The sequence below is a fragment of the Enoplosus armatus genome, chromosome 16 (assembly GCF_043641665.1).
Source record: "Enoplosus armatus isolate fEnoArm2 chromosome 16, fEnoArm2.hap1, whole genome shotgun sequence".
NCBI classification, from domain to species: domain Eukaryota; kingdom Metazoa; phylum Chordata; class Actinopteri; order Centrarchiformes; family Enoplosidae; genus Enoplosus; species Enoplosus armatus.
The window spans coordinates 7115687-7135969 of record NC_092195.1 but is presented as its reverse complement, the minus strand read 5'-3'; the positions used below and the strand labels follow the sequence as shown (position 1 = coordinate 7135969).

General features: G+C 41.7%; 1 protein-coding gene across 1 annotated transcript in view; it reads left to right on the top strand.

Moving 5' to 3' along the window:
* Nucleotides 1-500: 500 nt before the first annotated feature.
* The window catches only part of col16a1 (collagen, type XVI, alpha 1), a 53526-nt gene continuing 33743 nt past the window's right edge, over nucleotides 501-20283 (top strand). The window contains exons 1-7 of the mRNA XM_070921757.1: nucleotides 501-584; nucleotides 8156-8224; nucleotides 8303-8420; nucleotides 14235-14358; nucleotides 15104-15385; nucleotides 16301-16381; nucleotides 18430-18498. Coding sequence (XP_070777858.1) covers nucleotides 509-584; nucleotides 8156-8224; nucleotides 8303-8420; nucleotides 14235-14358; nucleotides 15104-15385; nucleotides 16301-16381; nucleotides 18430-18498 — 819 coding nt within the window. The 5' untranslated portion in view covers nucleotides 501-508. The remainder of the gene's footprint in view (nucleotides 585-8155; nucleotides 8225-8302; nucleotides 8421-14234; nucleotides 14359-15103; nucleotides 15386-16300; nucleotides 16382-18429; nucleotides 18499-20283) is intronic.

Sequence of the window (20283 nt, the reverse complement as noted above, 5' to 3'; positions counted from 1 at the left end):
TGACTTTCATGTGTGCATTCTGCTTTGCATATGCAGTAGGTATTTGTTTGCAGCAGTATGTGTACTATCTTTTTGACTTAAAGAATGGTTTCCTAAATATGGCCACTTGTGTGTGCACTCAGACATATTTACATGCATGTGTGGGTGTGTGTGTAGCAGCTGCCCAGTCAAAGGCCAGCCAGATGGACAGGATAATGACTATGATCAGACTTTATAGAGTTACACTCCTTAATGAGGGACATTCTGGTTAATTCATATGCCACTAACAAAGCCCGCATCATACCACATAATTAACACATCAACTGTGACTGACTCATAAATATACATCAACGTCTATTTAGGAGTCAAGCATAATGTGCAGCTGTCGGCAGAGTGAGCAGACTGGGTGGCATGCTGACAAAATGTAGGAAGGATCTGACTTTTTTGACATTCTCTTTTTCTGTTTGTTCATCCGTCAGCTGGTGGCTGAGGTGAGGTGAGGTGAGGTGTTTTCCGGAGGAGTGAAACCATGTGGCTCCTCTGCTCCTCTCTGACTCTGTTGGCCCTCAGCTTCGGATCATGTGACACGCTGACATCAGAGCAAGGTGAGTTTACTGCTGGACTTGGGGGGGGGGGGGGGGGGGGGGTAAACTCCAGTAGTGGTTATGCATGATGTGATATTCTGAACAAACAAAATGTCTTGCTTTGACAAAAGGAATAGCTTGACATACGCGTATTTGCTTTCTTGACAAGAGGTACATGAGAGGACGGATACCACTCTCATATATATCCTTTAAGTGTAAGGCTACAGCCAGCTGCCAGTTAGCGTAGCTTAGCCTAGCATGAAGACTGGAAACAGGGGAAAACAGTTAGCCTAGCTCTGTAACAAAGTCTGCCCACCTCTAAAGCTTGCTATGTTAGAAATTTAGTGAGCTAACGTAAGAAATAATCTGGTTTGTATGAATTAAACAAACAAGATGTAAGATTTAGACATGCTGGTAGGCTGATTTTGTTTCCTTCAAACACAGCCAAGGCTAGCTGTTTACCTCTGTTCCAGGCTTTCTGCCAACCAAAGCTAGCTAGCTGCTGGCTGTAGCTTTATATTTAGCTTACCATACAGACACGGGAGTAGTATCAATCTTCTCATCTAACTCTCGGCAAGAACGCGAAGAAGCATATTTCCTTAAATGTTAAACTATTGCTTTAAGAGAAATACAATTTTTGATAAGATTAAGATGAACATCTATTCCAAATTGAATGTAAAAAATAAAATCACTGCTTTACATTTATAGCCACTGTGGAGCTCTATTAAACTCCTTTAACAGTACTGCTGTCTTCCACTGAATCAACTCAGAACAGCCCTTACATCTTCATTTAAATGTAAAAAAGTCACAAAACCATGACAGCAGTTATAACATAACACCTTTTTTCAAATGTTCATTCTGAAGTCGTATACTTGACCAACTCATCACGCTTTGGAGCCCATCTGAGTGTGATGGAGCTGTGTCCGTCTGTGCCCTGTGTGTGTGATGGGGCCCAAGGCTACAATGAAAACTGACTGTAGTTACAGCGTAGGTGCGTTCGATGCTGGCTGTTGGTGGCAGTGTGGTTAGGCTGTGGCAAGGAGGCGAGTTTGTTTACCATGTGCGGTTGTGTTCCTCTTCACAAGCCATCAATCATTCTGAGTTTCTGTGTATTTGTATAGGAGAAAAAAAGAGTTTTTATGTTTCTGAATGTCTATATGGGCACATATGAGACTGCGAACTTGTTGAAATGCTAGTGTTTTTGTCTGTTGGTGTGTTGGAGAGAATGTGCATGTGTTTCTATTTGTATCCAGGTGTGTGTATGTGTGACAGAGACAGAAACAGACAACCAAGAAATCAAGAGACAGAGAGGTAAAGAGAAATCTCTTTTATTGTCTTGTTTTATTGTCTGTCATACTCCCTCATCACACTGTCAGCGCGTTCTCAGAGGCCGGCTCTGTGACATCACTTGGGGGCCCGAGCAATCCTCTATAGCTTGTGGAGCTCTGAAGGGAGCTTTGTGGAGGAGGGGGTCCCTAGGGGAGACCCTAGTCAGACATTTTCAGATGAGACTGAGTCAGCTTGGAGCTCCTCTGAGTCCTCTCCCCCAGTGGCTAGAAGAAAGTGCTTTCTCAAGTGCAGCTATAACACTTTGTCACAGCAAGCGCCGTACACACACACACACACACACACACACACACACACACACACACACACTATCACTATTCCTCTGACTCATCCAAATCTCTACTTACTGGTAATTTGCTGACATTACAGCAGGGAAGCAGGTTTAAGTAAAACTACTGTTGAAGAGTAGAGTTGGATGATTGCACTGCAGTTCTGCAGTGTACCAGCCAGAGAGACTAGTCCCAATAGCCTTTGGTAAAGTGTTGCTGATATGGTTTTTTTTTTTGTGCACCACAGACCCTACACAGTCTGAAGTAATGGATTTAGGTATTATATGTGTAAATGTATTGCATTATGTTTTGAGTCAGTTTCCCTCTGTGTTTGAGCTAAGTTGTATGTTTTCTGGTGGCAATTAGTTGTAGTTGTAATAAGCTCATTTGCACAGAAACAGAAATTAGTGAAGACGAGCAGCTTGCAGCAAAAACAGATAAACATAATAGTGCCTGGTTAGAAGAATCTTACTTGTGGTTAGGATATAAATGATTAAACCGACTGCTTCTATGCTGATAATGACAGTGATTACATACTGCAGTCCCTTATACTAATATTAAAACATAAAGCATTCCTTCATATACAGTTGACTTTCTATGTAAGTGGAATAAAAAGTACAGTTAAAGGGCTTCTTTACTTTGTTAATACAATGCAATGCTTATAAAAGGATGTTGGGACTGTTGTCACTCTCATTTTTGTTCTGTTTGGTCTCCACCTGTTTGGTCTCCACCAACTCTTGTAACAAAAAAAAGGTGTGGTTCTTCAGCTGCTAAATGCTCCTCTTTCGTCTTGAGCTAGTTGCTAACTTTGTCTGTCTGTTTGGTGCTGGGCAGTTAGTATACAGTGGGTTTACAGTGAAGTTGCGGGTCGGAAAACCAAAACAAGACGTTAAACGATGTTAAAACAGGAACTGCAGAGTCACATGCTAATTTTGGGTCTGTTACCATGAGCACCTGATATCATATTACATGAAGAGTAGTCGTTTGATCCATTGTTAATATAAAAATATTGAGTTGTCCAGCTTTAAGTGAGCAGTGAACTTGAGCAAAACATTTAAACTTGTAGCTGCTTCAGGGTTGCAGCTTCATGAATTAACCTGTCCTGTGATGTCTCTACTATCTACAGAAAGAAAGTGCTTTGGGAGCTTCATCAGAACTGCTAAAAAAAAGCATAATGAGCATTTGCTAACTAAGACAATCATTTGAGAAGTGTAGAGACTGCATGTCTTGTCTTAAGTTTATCGATGTGAAAAGCTTGTAAATGTGTGTGTCATGAGTCCAGTCTGTGTGTATGTGTCTGTGTGTGTGGGTGTGTGTGGGGGGTTTGTAAGAGTGTATTGAATGTCGGCCAAAGGCCTACAAGGGGAAAATGAGTGAGCTCATCCCTCTGAAGTGCAGCGTTTTTAGTCTTTCCACTCCTCTCTGCTGCAATTTTATCTCTGGAAAACAACCAGGAGTGTTCTCTCTTGTCTGTCTCATTTGTGTGAGACACACACTCTCTCCCTCTGTCTCAGTCCCTCCTTCCTTTTCAGCTCCCTCTCAGTTCGTCATTTCCCCCTCATTTTAGCTTCACATTGGCCACATCATTGTATTGAATCATCAACTACATTACCCAGAATACCCCACTCTGTCCGTATGTTGGATGTGTTTAATACCTCCGGGACCTGGAAGACTTTCCCTCTGAGTCTGACTTTCTGCTGATCAGCAGCCTAGTCCAATTATCTTGGAATGCCACATTGGGAGGCACATTCAATAACTACCATACCCTCTCTTATTAAAAACCACGCACCACACACTCTGACACTGTGAGCACACTTCTGACCTCTTCTCCCTAATGAAAGCGCTCTGCCAAGTGTTTGCTGCTACGAAAACAGAATTAAAACTCAGAGGCAGTCGGTTTCAGTAGACTCTGGCCACAACAAGGCGCTGGTAGATAAGGCCATTGATTCCTAAAAACTTCGGAAGGTTGTTAAATATCTTGCAAGATTCAAGAAAGGTCATGTGTTACTTATTTTAGCTGGGATATTGCAGTGGGTCAGCGAGAGTTGAGCTGATACTTTACACGTACATTGTTCTTTGTTATAATGAATGCCTGAGTGGTATATCTTTGTCTAGGCATTGGCCTAAGGACAAGTCATATTTCAGTTGCCTTACTTTCTGTTTGAATAGTCTGTATACATCAAAGGGTAGTGTTTCACTCCTCTAAAGACCTAAAGTGTCCTGAATTTTTATCTTTGGCAAGGTGGAGACTTGGGGGAACACTCACAGCAGTGTGCTGCATGACTGCCAGTGTAGTATCATTACCTGCTTTGGCAAGACTCAAACACAACTCATCAAAGAGGAAGTGAACCCAGCCAAGACCATCCAATCTCTTTAAGGCTACATGCAGCTACTAGCAGGATCTTGGAGTGGCACTCATACTATGTGCTAATTAGCTTGTCAACAAGCAAACGCTTTTCTTTCATCACAGCTTGAGAGGAAATGGGGTTCAAGTTCTGCAGTGTGTCCGCTGCCAAAGTGCCAAAGTGCTGCAACAGTCCACTAAAATATCATCCATCCTTGTGTAGAAACAGCTTGTTTCTCCCATGAGCGTGAGCAAAAGTGTGATGCTTTTATGAGTAAACGTAGCATTTAACGTGATTCACTACTTTAAAAGTTCCAACAATTGTTTTGAAATTGTTTGCCATTGTGATTTACCCATATGCAAACGCATATCATACAGTATATAACCTGAAGTGCCATGTGAACAGGGTCACTTATAGACAATATATATATACAAAGTCACAGAGAATTATCACCCAACTGCAGTTCCTGAAAAAGCTCTAAAAAACCCTGTGTAGGCTTACGGCCCAGCACCAAAATGACAGATGGAAAAAGTTAATGACTAGCTGGACCAAAACAGAGCTAAAACAAGAGTGAATATTAGACTTATATTCATCAAGCGGACAGAAACATGATTCCAGATGAATGCTAATGTTGCTTTGTGTCTGTTTGCTAACACATTGACCATATCAACTTTATGAAGTGATATTATGTCAATATTGTGCTTACAGCTTGATGCGTTGCCGCCAAGAGGCAAAAACAAATGTATAAATATAGGTTTAAAGTTATGTTGTAAAGTATTGCAAAGCTGTCGGCCGCTATGATCACTTTTTCCTCCATTTTGTTTAAAGTTTCTTTACATCAAGTTCAAGTTCACATGTCAGATGTGATCATGCAGGGTACAATCATAGTGAAAACGTATGTCCTTACAATTGTGCAATAAAAAATAAGAAGAAATGTAAAATAAGAATAAAGAATTAAGTAATGACTAACAAGGTAAGTAAAGTTACATTGAGTAAAATGTAGGTGTTCGCTCTTCCTCCTGTCTCCACCTTCTCCTTTATTCTGTTGCTTAACTTTTCATTGGGCTTCCCACTCGCCTCCAGCCAGGATTACTCCTGACAAAGCCTTCATCTTGATTCTGTCTGATGGAAATGAGGCGGTGATGAAAAACCAAAGAAAAAACAAACAAACAAAAACAGAAAAAAGAGTAAGCGGTGACGAAAGGTAGATCTTACCATCTTTTGACTTCAAAAAACCTTGGATGGGAGATGTGAAGATAAGCTCTTGGTGTGTGTATGTGAATGTGTCTTCTTTAGAAGGCAGCATCTTTGTGATGCTGCAGAGAGTGCACTTTGTGCTGAGTTAGCAGATAAGACTTCAGGATTATAAATGCAGTTTGTGTGTGTGTGTGTGTGTGTGTGTGTGTGTGTGTGTGTGTGTTTGTGCTTGTGTGTGTGAGAGAGAGAAAGTGTGAGAGTAACAAGGACGTGAGATTGAGTGAGTGAGAGTGTCGGAGGGCTCAGCAGACTCTAAATTTGTTCTTGATGCTGCCTGTACTCTCCACTGTATCTGTTACTTTGTTCAGAACTCACATTCAATTCATGCAATTTCTTTCTCTCAGCTTCCCATAACACCACTGTTTTTGACATCTCTTTTCCACACCTTGATCTTTACGTGTAGACGGCTATTAGAGAATGACACACTGTGCATTGTCATGCACTTTTCTTTGTGTTTTGAATCCAAGATGAGCAGAAGCTGCAGGGTGTCAAGTGATGGACTTGATAATAGGTGATGAAGAGCTAAATGTGATTTAATTCTTTCTTGAGTCAGCTTCCGTGAAATTAAATTCCTAACTCTTAATTAAAGCCAGTTGGATGCTATTATTTTAGTAATTATTTGAGGCTCTTTCCCCTTGTTTTGATGTGACTTCCAGCTTGGGTGAAGTTCAATTGTGGTTGGAAACATAGACAGTGTGTTGCCGTTGCATGCTTCAAGGCAACTCTCAATGCAGTGCACTCTCTGTCTCATCAAAAAGACGTTCTCAACAGCTTTATTACACTGAATCCATAAAGCTAGGAGACACAAAAACATTATTACTTTTGTTTGAAGAGCTTTTTCTTCAGGCTTTTGTCTTCCTCTCTAATAGCATCAGTCAATAGTGACCTTCAAATGAAGCTGAGTAAATGCCTCATCTTTGATGATCCTACATACACAATTGACCGTTGGCTAAACCCCATCCCTCTTAGTTACTGTTGCTATGCCTGTCAAGCTTTCCGTTCTCGCACATATACAGTTTACAAATAATAACTTGACAGATAACCTCTCGAAATATGCAGGGTTTTTTTCAAGCAATGGGTCTTCGATTTCATACAGAGGTAATCAAAAGTATGCTTAACATCTCTAGCTCCCCAGCATAAGCTAATGCTAACATTAAAACTGTGAAAATGGAATATCCAGCTGACTTTTTATTCTTTTTTCCTAAATATGCCAACATGCTAACATGCTATTGTTACTCTATATAATAGCACCTTGGATCCCAAGCAGTGGATGTTCAAGTTCTGAACATGTATTTTTCTAAAGTTACCCATAATAATATAGTTAGCTAATGACATGCTCCTTGCCTCTGGAAATAACGTTACTATTTACTTTTGGCTAGTTAGTCAGTTAGTCAGATATGCTAACATTTGCACCTTAAACATACCTTAAACATTATGCATGTAGCCTCGTCCTTAAACTTTCACTTTTGTGTTTTTGCTTTTGGTAAAATGATCTAAGAAAAAGACACCACCCTTCAAACTCTTTAGATACAGATAATCGCTCTTATCTGGTCCACATGGACAGCGCTTCGGCATGAGGCAGCATTGAATGAGGTTAGATTAAAATATCTAACCTTCAGCTTTGCCATAAAGCACACATTAATGATTTAGAATATTACTGACAGCAACACAGCTCAGAGAAAATTATTAGGTTTTATTTTTGGTTAACACAGGGCACCACCTGCTTCCAGATGCAGTCATAGCACAAAAAAAAAAACACTTTTTGAAAAACTGTACCCTGTAGAACGTCTTGCTTGGGGCCTTGGTCCATGGCCCCAAAGAGATCAATTAACTGTGGATCACAGTGATTCACAGGGTTCATGTCTACCTGTACTAGCTTTCTCTCACATCTCCCCCCTGTAGTCAGGCAGGCCGCTCTGACAGGCAACACTTTTCTCTGTAACCTCCCCTGACAGGGTGAGAACATATCCATCAAACAGAGGCTACTGCGACAGACAAGCTTGGTGCTAGACAACCTGTCAGACCAGGCTGTGTTCCTCTCTGCACAGCTTTGCCCTCATTTCATCTCGCTCTCTGTGTTTTACACTCTCTTTCACCCCCACCTACTCCCTTTCTCTTTCTTCCAGATCAATATTTCTGTTACTCTCCAATGCATGCATGTTTGAAGTTACTTGGTCTCTCTCAGAAACGCTGTCCATTTCACCCAGCAGTAAGTGTGAAAGGTTACTTTTGGGAAGACTTCTCCAAAGACTGTTGTGCTCTTCTTGACATCTCGTGAATGCTTGAATTATAGTACATTTCAGGGTGTTTGCTGTTTTTACGTCTTGACTTTTTTCCTAGCATAACCCTCAGTTTCTTCTATTTGTCTCCACAGATGTACAATGCCCATCCTTACAAGTGGATGAGTGGAAGTTTCCTCAGACGGCCAGGCATAATATCACCGGTGAGGAGACGCAAACAGACACATATCCTTCTCTGAGTTTTATTTGCGTGGGTGCTGATGAATGTCATTTGTTGCCAGGTTTCAATCTGGTGAGGCGATTCTCCCTACTCAAGAGTGCAGATGTCAAGAAGATCCGCAACCCACGAGGACCCGTCATCCTCCGCCTGGGCAAGACCGCACTCCTACGCCCCACAGAGTAAGTTTACAGTACATGTCCCTCACTTTTTCCAGCACCAACAGAAAAACACATCTCGCACAATACACAACATGCACAGCTTTAGGTGGTAGAGAATGTATTACAGGAAGTGAAATAAAGTGAATTTTCTGTTGGATTTTCAGCTTCCTCTAGGCCTATGTTGACAGTCTCTTGCTTTTCATGCCATGTCTGAAGAAAGAGAAAGGCAGAGAGACTGAACACCCTGTGGCTAATCAGCCTCTGAACCCTCACTCAACATGTCAGCGCTGTCCAGTGGCTGTTGTGTGAAAAGCAGACACTTGGCAAACCGTACAGCATGGGTCAATCTCTGATTGCATTTCCAGAAATACCACTTCATTTCCCTCACTACTGACACTGGCTTGTAAAACTGAACTGTAACCGCCTTTTGGTTTTCCGGTGCTGACCGCATGTACTTATTGTATCTAGTTTTCACATGAAATGTCAGGCTTATTTGCTTGAGCACAAACTATAGGAGTGATGCCTTAATTAGTAGGCAGTTACTGCAGTTGCCAGTAAAAAAAATAGAAAAGTTACATGGGTACGAGTTTAACAGCTGCATTCGAGAGCCTAAGCTTGTTCTGAACTTGTTTCTGGGCGAAGAGACCCGCAGCCATAAAATCCAACTGAGCACGGCTTCCTTTCACAACATGGTTTTGCAACTTGACATTTAATTATGCTTTCCTAGGTTTTCATGTTGTTATTACATAGTAGTTGGGTGTAAATTATGTTTGGAATTGTGTGACAAGTGCTTATTAGGATTATGTGCTGGCTGTTTTTCAGTCCCCTTTTTTCTTTTTTTTCTTTCCTTTTTCAGTTCTTGCGGACTATAGCTGGTTTTCAGACGGCTGAGCTTCTTTCTACCCACCGATAAAGCAGAACTTGCCAATTGGGTCAGCCTAGAGCATTTTATCACTCTGTCCAGCACTGTGAGTTCCACTTGCTTGAAGGCCCGATAAATCTGTCTACAAAACACCCTTTTTCGGTAGAGACATTTTGTTCTAAAAGTGTCACATATATTGTTTGTCACTGGCTTAGAGAGTAGTTGTCCTTATGAGAAGGGGGGGGGGGGGGGGGCACTAAAAAACTGTCACTTCTCAGGAAATCAGTATCTGTGGAGCCAAAGAGGAAAATCCAAGATGCTTTTGTTTTTCCTCTAACCATACAGAGAAGAGAAGATGGGAACACCATTCTCTATCTCTTCACTGCTCCTGGTTTGGGATTTTGTTGTGTTGCAGCGTTTATTGAAATTGTGATGCCACTGAGAGCTTTGCTGTCGGTTTTATCAGCGAAGAATGCTACCTGGGTGACTTGTTTTTAACTCAAGACAGAGAACAATCAATGTTAGCACATCAGCCTTGCCCGTCGGCTGCCTTTCATTCTGCTACTCTCTATACATAGAACTCACTGTCGTCTGTACATGTTGCTCAAAATGACTAAACAGAATCAGAGGAGATGCTTGCTTTTTTTTCCATTTTCCTTTTCTCCTTTGCCTTCTTGCCTCACCGAAAAAAGAGATAGAATCAGAGAGATCATTTATAAAGTCAGTTCCCTTTCGTTAATTATTTGCTTTTAATGTTTTTCTTTTGCTTTTGCCTACTTAAATTGCATTGTATGAAAGGGTTTCAGGCATTTAGAAAAGAAGAATGGAGGCGGAGAACAGATGGGCGTTTAAGGGATGTAGTGACGAGGGAACAAAAGGGTTAAAGGTTTGAATCCAGGCAATAAGTGAATGCATCAGAACAAACCTTCAGGCTTGTTCTGTGGTTTTTTCTCTCAGTAACAGTATGAGTGTGTGTGTGTGCTCAGCATGTATGCATGTGTGTGATGGTGAGCATATGTGTGTGTGTGTGTGTGTGTGTGTGTGTGTGTGTGTGTGTGCTATTCTGCTTGAATCTGTCAGTATGTGTGCATTTGCAGCATCTTGCATTAAATTTCACCCTTTTCCAGTTCCAGTACTGTAATTCTGAAACTGTGTAAGACAGGGCTCCCATCCAGCCCTGTCACTCAAGCAAGCTTTTTAATTCCTTGCCGGTGAGGTTGACTGAAGTGTGAGACGTGTGTATAGTAATTGGAAAGCGACGTTTTTGCTTTGTATCTGAGGCTAATCCATTCAGGTAATCCGAGCTAACACAGATGAGTGACAGCCAGATGAAGCCACTTGTCTCTCGCCTCTTTCAGTTGTTTGCTGACAGTGAAATGGGCACCAGTCACAGCTGGTCACATGCATTTTAATTTCAGCAAAATATGATTTGATTGCTTTCGGCCTGTTTCTCTTATGCAGCTACAGTGTGTAGGAGAGAGAAAAAGCAGTTCTGGAATATTATGGCATGAGGCCAAGATCACATTATTTATGACGGAACTGAAATGCATTTAATGAATTCAGCACTTATTATCACATAGCAAAAGTGGTACAATTTACAGTTTGTTTAAGCATTTTGCTGCTGTTCTTATGCAGGAATGACTTAATAAGCTCAACTGTAGAATGAATTTGTATTAAAAGATTAATACAATTATAAGCAACCAAAGATTAGGAGTGCAAAGTTAGGGCATTGGTGCTAATTGTGTTTTCGTAACCATGGAAGGATCATAAAGAGCAAACATGTAGGAGGGGAATATGAGTCAATGAGGAGAGGGTGATATACTTTTTACCAAATTATTTCAGCTTACATCTGCAGAAGCGGGATGATTGGTAGTCTGACTAATGTTGAATTTGTGGTACTGCAAGTCTGTCCAGACTCAATGCATTAACCATGCAAAATGGCTGTGATTTTGTACAATTTATATCGACTTTTATCAGCCTGAGTGTACAGGCTCTTTTTTTTTTAAATCTCTTTTCTGAGTCAAGCTCGGGAGCTGCTGTGACCAAAGTGTTCAGCAGCTCAACTGTATTTGTGCAGATGGGAGCACAAGAACACAATTTTTTCGCCATGTTATCAGCATGGCTGTAGGGACGGCAATGACAGATGGTCAGTCGTTTGGTCTGTTTGGTTGAAACATCTCAACAACTATTGGATGGATTGCCATCAAATGAGGATACATTTGAATTACTTTGGTGATCCCCTGACTTGTCCTTGCTTCCTTTTACAGCACGTGGACTGTTTTGGCTTTTAGTGAAATGTCTGACATCAAAATGGACTGACATGAAATTTTGTACAGACATTCATAGTGCCCAGACAATGAATCCTTGTGTCTTTAGTAATGCCTTGACTCTTCAATTATTGGATGGATTGCCATGATATTTGGTGCGCACATTCATGTTTTCCTCAGGATAACTTGACTAATTAATTGCAGAACTAAGGACTTTCCCATCAACCTCAGCTGCAGTTTGTGTTTAGCCAATTAGCAAATGTTAGCATACTAACACGCTAAACTAAAATGGGGAACATGGTAGACATTCTACCTGCCAGACATCAGCATGTTAGCATGCTGATCTTAGACTTAGACTAGCCGAGACTAGCCTTGTTCAGAGTTTTGCCCTCCATTCACCTTTCCCAGTATTTGACGAGTGAATCAAATTCTGCTCAGGCCCCCAAAAAGGCTTTGGCCAGTGCTGAAAAAATGGTGATATGAACCACAGCCAGGCACCACCAGCAGTACAGAAATTCCCATATCCAAAGTATATTTTTTACAATGGCTGTCATGGTGTGTGCTGCTGTCTGCACAGTTAATTTTATTCCTCAAGTTGTATACATATTGTTCAAAATACAAAAAAATAGAAGATAGCCATAGGGGAAAAAATTGCAATGTGGAACAACATTTGAGCACTATACAGTAGCGTGAAACTATATTCTTTCTTTTAGTGTCATCTTCGAGCTGTTTAAAATTCCTCTCAGTTAGATATATAGTTATGTTTAATACATTCAGGGATAGAAACCCTCTCCACTGAAAGCAATTGATTCCAGCACAGTTAGAGCCCGGTATAAGGGTTCCTGTACACCTCTCCAGGTGATATTCCCATCTCAAACCAAAGATCTGCTTTTTCAACATTAGATTTCCTCTCCCCCTCTTCCCCTGTGCCTCTCTGGCTTGCACTAGACTTTCTTCTACCTCTCTTAAAAAAAAAAACCCAAAAAAACAAGAGAAGCAGAAGTAACTTTCTCTCAGAGTTGGGAGAGGCTAGATCTGAATCTGTCTGGCCCATACTGAGTGATTTATCTCCCCATTGCTTCGTTTGTGTGTATGTGCGTGTGTGTGTCTGTGGGGTTTATGTGTTTTTTTTTCCAGGTCTCTGAATGTAATAGGCCAAGGTGAGGTACTTCCAACTTAAAAGTCAATAGTTTGTGAGTGGTTTTGTGCCCTGCAGCTCATGTCACTAATCGACAGCAAAACAACTCTATTCTGAACATTGGTTTCTCTCTTTTTACTCTATTCGTCTGTCCGTCTCACACATACATTCTTTTCCGTGGATTAGTTAATTCCAAACTCTCATGCATTTTCACATTATACCCAGAATTTCTTGATCCCCCCTCCCCCGTCTCTCAAGGTTCAACGTTCTCTTTCTCACCTTTTCTCCTACTCATCCTCTCTTTGTTTTGACGTCCTGTAGTTGGCTGTTTTCCCTTGGATCTTCCCTCAGTCATAAATCACTGTCACCCCACTTCTAGGAGCCGGAAACCAGCTGCCAGCATCAACAATTCTGTGTGTGCGCTTGTGTGTGTGTGTGTATGCAAAGAGAGAGAGAGAAAGAAATAGAGCAAGAGTGAATATTTCAAAGTGTTCACCATCTCAGTGAGCATGCATTGCATGCATTTCACTGGGCTTGTTTGTGAACCCTTCATCTCTCAATACATCTACACACATCCATGCAGTGAATGTTTGTGTGTGTGTGTGTGTGTGTGTGTGTGTGTGTGTGTGTGTGTATATATATTTGTGTGTTTAGATGCCCTTGACCAAAACCGAGGGATGAGGCTTGCCGGACTGTATCTGCTATGAAAATTAATGTCAGGGGGTTACACACAGCCTTGCATTGTGCTGCCGGCTGCAGTCACACTTTGTGACAAGCAAAAAGGAAAAATAGGGAAAGTGTATAGAATATAAAGACACTCACACAGGAAACACACAAACGCACATATAATTACATTGTCACTGTACTCATGAGGACATCAGAGAAAGATATGTGAACCCCAACGTTGTCTTAATTTGTCAAAAGCTTGATTGAGTTAGCTCTCTGGCTACCAACTGCATTTATGTCAAGGCAGATTCTTTATTGTCCCAGAATGAAATTTGTCGTCGCTGCTTGCGTCTCAAAAGAGAAACGTACAAATACACGCAATATACACCTACTGACACATATGCACATATACATCCATGCCCCTCCATGTATCCCCTTACTTACGCCTATACACACACGCATACAGTACAGACATATACAGCTACAGTGTTGGACAGTAACACTTTACAGTAATGTCATTTCTTACAGTTACTGAGCTCAGTAATGCTCACTTGGACACATTTAAGGGTCTTGCAGAAAGTTTGTTTGTCTCCGCGTGGTCAGTAGAGAGACAGGTCTGGGACGTGTTCGCTTGGCGCAGGGTGTGAAGGAATGTGCCTACCGGTAACTCCAAAGTTGTCTTATTTACATGTCGTGTCTCCTTAGCTGCTAGTCTAAATTCTCAGACTTGACAAAAGCTCCACCTGTCGCAGAAGACATTATCATACTGATTTCACTTGAAGACATTTTTGTATAAAACTGGTGGAGTTCCCCTGTGCTTCGTTTCACCGTTTCACAGCTTCACAGCTGCCATGTATGGAGGAGTGAGGTGTCCCTGACCCTTCTGAACTTCTGTGTTCCAGTCAGGTGTTTCCTCACGGCCTGCCCGAGGAGTTCACCCTGATCTTCACGCTGGCGTTAAAGAAGGCTGCCCTGAGAGACACCGTCTACCTCTTCCAGATATCTGATCAGCAGGGATACCCGCAGGTGCTGCTCACTCTCCCGTTTCCTCATCGCTGGCTTTACGCATTCCTCCTATCACTATTCCTTCCCTGTCTCAATCCACCCTTCCCTTTTCTCTCTCTCTTCCTCTTGCCTTTTATTCATCACACCTTTTGTCTACTCTTCTTCCCGTCTCTTGTCTCTCTTTTGCACAGTCATCCACTTTCCCCTCCGATTTATTTTCTCTCATGACACCTTTTCAATTCTCTCTCCGTTTCATTCCTGGCGTCTTTTGTCCTCCCCGTCTCTCTCGCTCTCCCTGTCTCTCGATCACTCTTCCCTCGATCATCTTCTGCTCTCCTCTTTCATTCACCTTCATTGTTATTCATGTGTGTTCCATGATGAAGCACTAGGGTCCCTCAGAGTCCCCATAATCGCTAAGAGTTTGAGGCCAGATTTAAATACTCAATGTGTATGATGGATGAAGGCCAAGTCGCCTCATTAGGAGTGATTGATTAGCTGTACTGCTCGCGTGTGTAATTAATATGTCTTCCCCTTTACCTCTTCTCTGCTACTGTGTTCTAACGCTCTGTTAGGTGGTAGCCGAGTACACATATTCTCTTTGAAGCCACTGCCACTTAGACAGCTTGAGCTACAGTACATTTTTCTTATGAATTGGCACATTGAACATATTGTGTGTTTAATTAGCACTTATTCATATATCACTTTTCTCCCACCCCTCTCATCTTCTCATTGTCCCCTAACCCTGACATCTCCCCCCAAAATCCAGCTTTCTGTAGACCTCAACGGTCCTGATGGCACCCTATCCCTGCGTGCCAGGTCGGTAGACCCCGCAGCTGACCTGGTGAGCTGTGTTTTCACCGGGGAGGGCGTGGAAGCCCTCTTGGACTTGCGCTGGCACAAGGTGGCCCTCAGCGTGCAACACGGAGCCGCCTCCCTCCACGTGGACTGCAGCTCCATCGAGACCAAACCCCTGGAGCCCCATGGAGCTCTGCCCATTGACGGACACACTCTGCTGGGCATTCGGGCCTCAGATGCTGGGCCTGTGCAGGTACGGATCCATGTAGAACTGGGGAAGAAAATACTGAAATGAGAGGAGAATTTGTATGAGCTTTTGATTAATTATGCAGTGTGTGACTGCCCTATGTTGACCATTGAAGAGCTTTTGATCAAAGCTAAGCTTTGCAATGTAAATGTCAACTAAACTTACTACTTGAAAGTGTGGTGACCTTTAGTCTCTCTCTGTATGAAGAACAAACTGTTACTTGTCTGCTTCAGAAGTTTTTTGAATGGACCAGATTCCCTTATTGGGACCTATACAATAGAGAATGTAGTAGTGCACATAGTAGTGCTTTGTTACATCATGTAATTCAGTTTACCCCTGGCATATACAACTTTGACAATCCAGACCTCCCTATAGAGCCATGTTTCCAGCAGGAAGGACAGAGTAAAATATTTCTCGTGGACCCACCTCCCATAAAGGCTTTTGTACTGAAATCTTTCATTTTCTCCATGCGTGTATGTGTACATCTGTATTTGTATGTATGTATGTGTCTTGTAGACTATAGGCTAGGCCCCTGAGGTGCTCTTTTCTCCGTCAGTCCTGATTAAAAAAGCGAGCAGACTACCTTGGAGAATGGGCTTGTAGAGAGCCAGGACTATTAGTGCTGAATAGATCCAGTAATCCAGGCACTTAGTTTGACGATCAATTAACTGGCCCAGTTTGAAAGCAGGCAGGGTCTTTTGTTAGCGCAGGGAGGAAGTGTTCATGTATGCACACACACACACATGTAAACACGGATGTAAACCCCCTGACAAAGTGCTTTCCTAATGCTTTATATAAATGGGAAATGAATTGGCTTTTAACCTTGTTAACTGCCTTATTTAAACTTTATTTACATTATTAAATAAGAAACACAGAGGACTTATGGAGACCTGCATCTCTTTCTCTCCCTCTCTTTCTTAGCTGGACCTTCAGCAGGTGATGCTGTATTGTGACCCCTCCCTCGCCATCCAGGAGGCCTGCTGTGATATACCCGGCGCAAGGGTGAGACTGGCAACCCTCACTAGCTGATAATCATTCATGAACAATAACAATGAATTTGTGTGGAGCAGAGGCTATTCACAGCTGTTCCACAGTATATCATCTCCTGCATCATCCTGTAGAATGCAAGTGGAATATAAAGGAAGAGTTCTTTTTGGGAAATATTTTTATTTGCCTTTCTGGCAAAGAGTTAGATGAGAAGATAGAGTAAATATGAAGCTACAGCTAGTCAGCTTAGCTTAGCACTACTGCCTCTGTTTGAAGGTAACAAAAATCCTCCAACCAGCAGATCTAAACAGCACTAATTAACACGTTATATATATTGTTAGTCTAATCTGGACAAAAAAGGAAAAAGAATAATGGATTATTTCTTAGCTAGAAGCTGTAACTTCCAGAAATCTCCACTGGTTGCCTGGCAAGAATTCAAAAGACCTTCACAGGGATTCTTCAGTGATGCTGAAGTTTCTCAACAAGGGGCTTGAACCTGTTATGCCGACTCAAAGGGCACCCTTTTTAACCAGTTGGTGCCCTTGCCACCACAAATGATTGGTCTAACTGATCTAGCTGTGGCTTTAAAATTGCGTCTATAAGCGCCTGCCACTCTTCAACTAATCCACTGAAAGAAAAAGTGTTTGGTGCCATTTGGAGTAACTTCTTACCTCTGTTGAACCTAATCGAAGCTCTGGTGACTATAACTCAACACTTGTTGCAGCTGCCTCTCAATAAAAGTGACAGTTATTTGATGAAAGGTTACTGTGCAACAGCTGCAAGAAAAGCTGAGTTTGCATTGTCAGAATTAAACACAGGGTATCTGCATTTGCTCTTCTTGTTAATCAGCAGCACTTTGTCTTCATAATGTGTTATGCTCAATTTCTTTCTTCCAACTCATTTGAGGTGGTCAGAAAGAAATAAAAAAGCATAGCTGCCCTTACTATAGAGCACTCTAGGCTTCCACTAATATGAAAAGGCCTGTCGTAAAAAGCAGTATTATGTGAGTTAACAAAATATTCTTCAGAAGCTTCGTTTAACATAGGTTATTATGCATACAAATTGACTAGGGCTTAGGGTAATTCCATTGTGTGCAATTATGTCACATCAACTGCGGTTCGCCAATATTGTTTGTACTCCTAAAGTGTGACTAAAAGCGTAATTGAAAGTATCGCTTGCTGTCTTGCAGCTTCAGAAATACCATTGTCTCCACTTTCTCTTGCTTATCTAATTCTTCTCTTGGTCGGTATTTTTGTGCCGTTATTGTTTGCAAGCTTCAGACAAAAGCCTTATCAAATAGAAAACATTCATTGGACCTAGATACAACAGTATGTTTCTGTTAGACAGGCACACACAGAGCAAGTGACTGTTCAGTTATGGGAAGAATTACAAACAGCCAGTTCTTTGGGTTTATTTTTAAGCTGAAGGTATTTTTGTGCTCGGCCAACTTTTTGTCAAAATTCTCCAGGGTGTCTGTGCTTATGTGTCCGTGTGTGCATGTGTGTCTTTTTCATAACCAAATGAATTTATGAGAGGGATACAAATAAGGTGAGAAGTTCCCTCACGACATTTGAAACTGTAGAATCCTCTGGAGGAAGGACTGAATGCTGTAAAATTCATTAGAGGGTTTGAAGAAGGAAACCTCTTCTTCTTTGCTCAGGGCATGTGTGCTGCAGGGCTCCCTCCAAGCTGCGTTTGAATTTGAAATAGTGGAGGAGCATGTGTGCACATATGTAGACACTCACCTGCATGCTCACACACCCATGAAGGCTGCAGCTACTTGAAACACAAAGGAAAGAGAACCTTTTCGCTCAGTTTCACAGTGTTACAGATTGTCTGGTCCTGTTCAACTTGCCATCAATGAAGTTTGCATGTTTTTAAATTAGAAAAATAATGTCAAATAAACTCGTCAAGGGAGGGCGCTGTCGGTCGGTTGGTCGGTTGGTCTGTCGATTTCTCTGTCGATTTCTCTGTAGATTTCTCTGTCGATTTCTCCACCATTTTGTTAATGCTAATTAGCAAATGTTAGCATGCTGACACGCTAAACTATTGCATGTTTGCAGTGCCCACCCGACGCTCCCAAGAGCCGCCGGGCTGCTGAGAATGACCTGTTGGAAAACACTTTTAACCAGGTAAGTCAAAGCCTGCACCCACCAACAAATGCGCACAAAGAAAGACATTTCAGTGTTCTTACAGAAAAACAAAAACAATGCAAAACATATGATCACACACAAACTCATAAACATATACACACAAAATATACTTCTTATACTTTTATCACTGTTAAAATCAATGACAAGCACTAAAATAAAAAAAAAATTAGAGAATCTTTTACAAACACTGTCACTTTCATCATGAATTATCACAACACGTGGTTCCCATCAGGCACAGACATAACACATACAGACACAGACAAGCACTTGGCCTCAAACAGCTTTATTCTTGAAACAGTTTGAGTTGTCTTCGATGCTCCTGCTGGCAAGCAAACACTGGCCTGTAGGACTGATAACAAGTGCCGTAGTTGTTTTCCCTTGAAACTTCTGCCGTGGAAAACATGTTTTCTACTCTTCTGCCGTCTGAGTTTTATATGACTTAAGTTCAGTTCAGTCTGCTGGTAGCAATCGTTCAAAGTGTCCGCAGGCAGTGTCGAATGCATGACAAATAGAGCCTTATGCAACACTTGGGAGCAGTTTTTCCCCAAATTTCCTTGGTGTTTTTTATGGCTGCTTCAATGCTGCGTGATGCACGAAGTTTGTCCAGTGCAACGTAAAGGCAATTCATTTTTATTTCCACTGTTTCATCATTCATATTAATGGGATCTATATTCAATTATCTATTCATTAGGCCCTGGTGTTTGTCTTGTGGAGTGCTGGTGTTAACTTAGAGCTCAGGCAGACTTCAGGACGCAGAAATCCATCCCATAGATGGTTCCAGCCAGACACAGTTGCAATAACTCAGGCATGCCATCTCTCTCTGTCTCTTTCTGTCTCTCACCTGTCATTCTGTCTCTGCTATCAGTAGTTGCAGACTGACTGTTTTAATGTGTTTTTATGATGTTTAGCCTTATATAATACAATATTCCAGGCCTAGTACTGTTACCCCCATCCTCCTCCTTACTGTGTAGTCAGTCATGCCTAACTGCCATGAATGCAGGCGTTCAAGCACATTTCTTTCCTCATTTCGCATTTTTTATCTATAATATATCCGAGCATAATTTATTCTGTCTCCCTTCTCTTTTGCTCTGTTTCCACAGTGCCACACGTGCACATACATGCACAGACTAACTTGAGTAGTAGTTTTTACCTGTATGTTAGCTTTGTACACAGTAAATGAACCATGTAATCCAAGATTCCAGTGTGCGGGCCAGATGTTAGTGAGCCACAGCACTGCTTCCATTAAACTAAGCCTTATTGAGTGACAGCGAATTAAACTCAGCATACCAGGAATGTCGTGTGTTCTGTATGTGCAAAGAGTATGTACAGGAGTGAGCACAGGGAAAATGGGGTTTAACTATTGATGAAATACTAATTCTGTGGATGTATATTCCTTTGATAACCTCACAACATGCAGTTTCTTAAGTAGACATAAAGGGGAACACCACTGGTTTTACACATGAAAGTCTGTTTACAGGCCTTGAGGAGTACTACTGAGTGTGTGGAAAAAAGTTGTATTAAGCCTTTTATTATGTTGCAACGTTGGTTAGGGCTGAAGACTACACGTTTGAAAGTGAAAAAAAATCCAGGGGTGTGGAGTTAGAAAGAACGGAGCTTACCAGACCTCTGTAGCCCACTCCTCTGCTTAAGGCTCGGGGCTGCATTAGCTGGTACTATCATAACACCCCCAAATCTCCTCCGTCTGCAGTCAAGTTGCATTGTGGGTAATGAAGAAAAAAAAGTGTATTTTGGGAAATACATTCA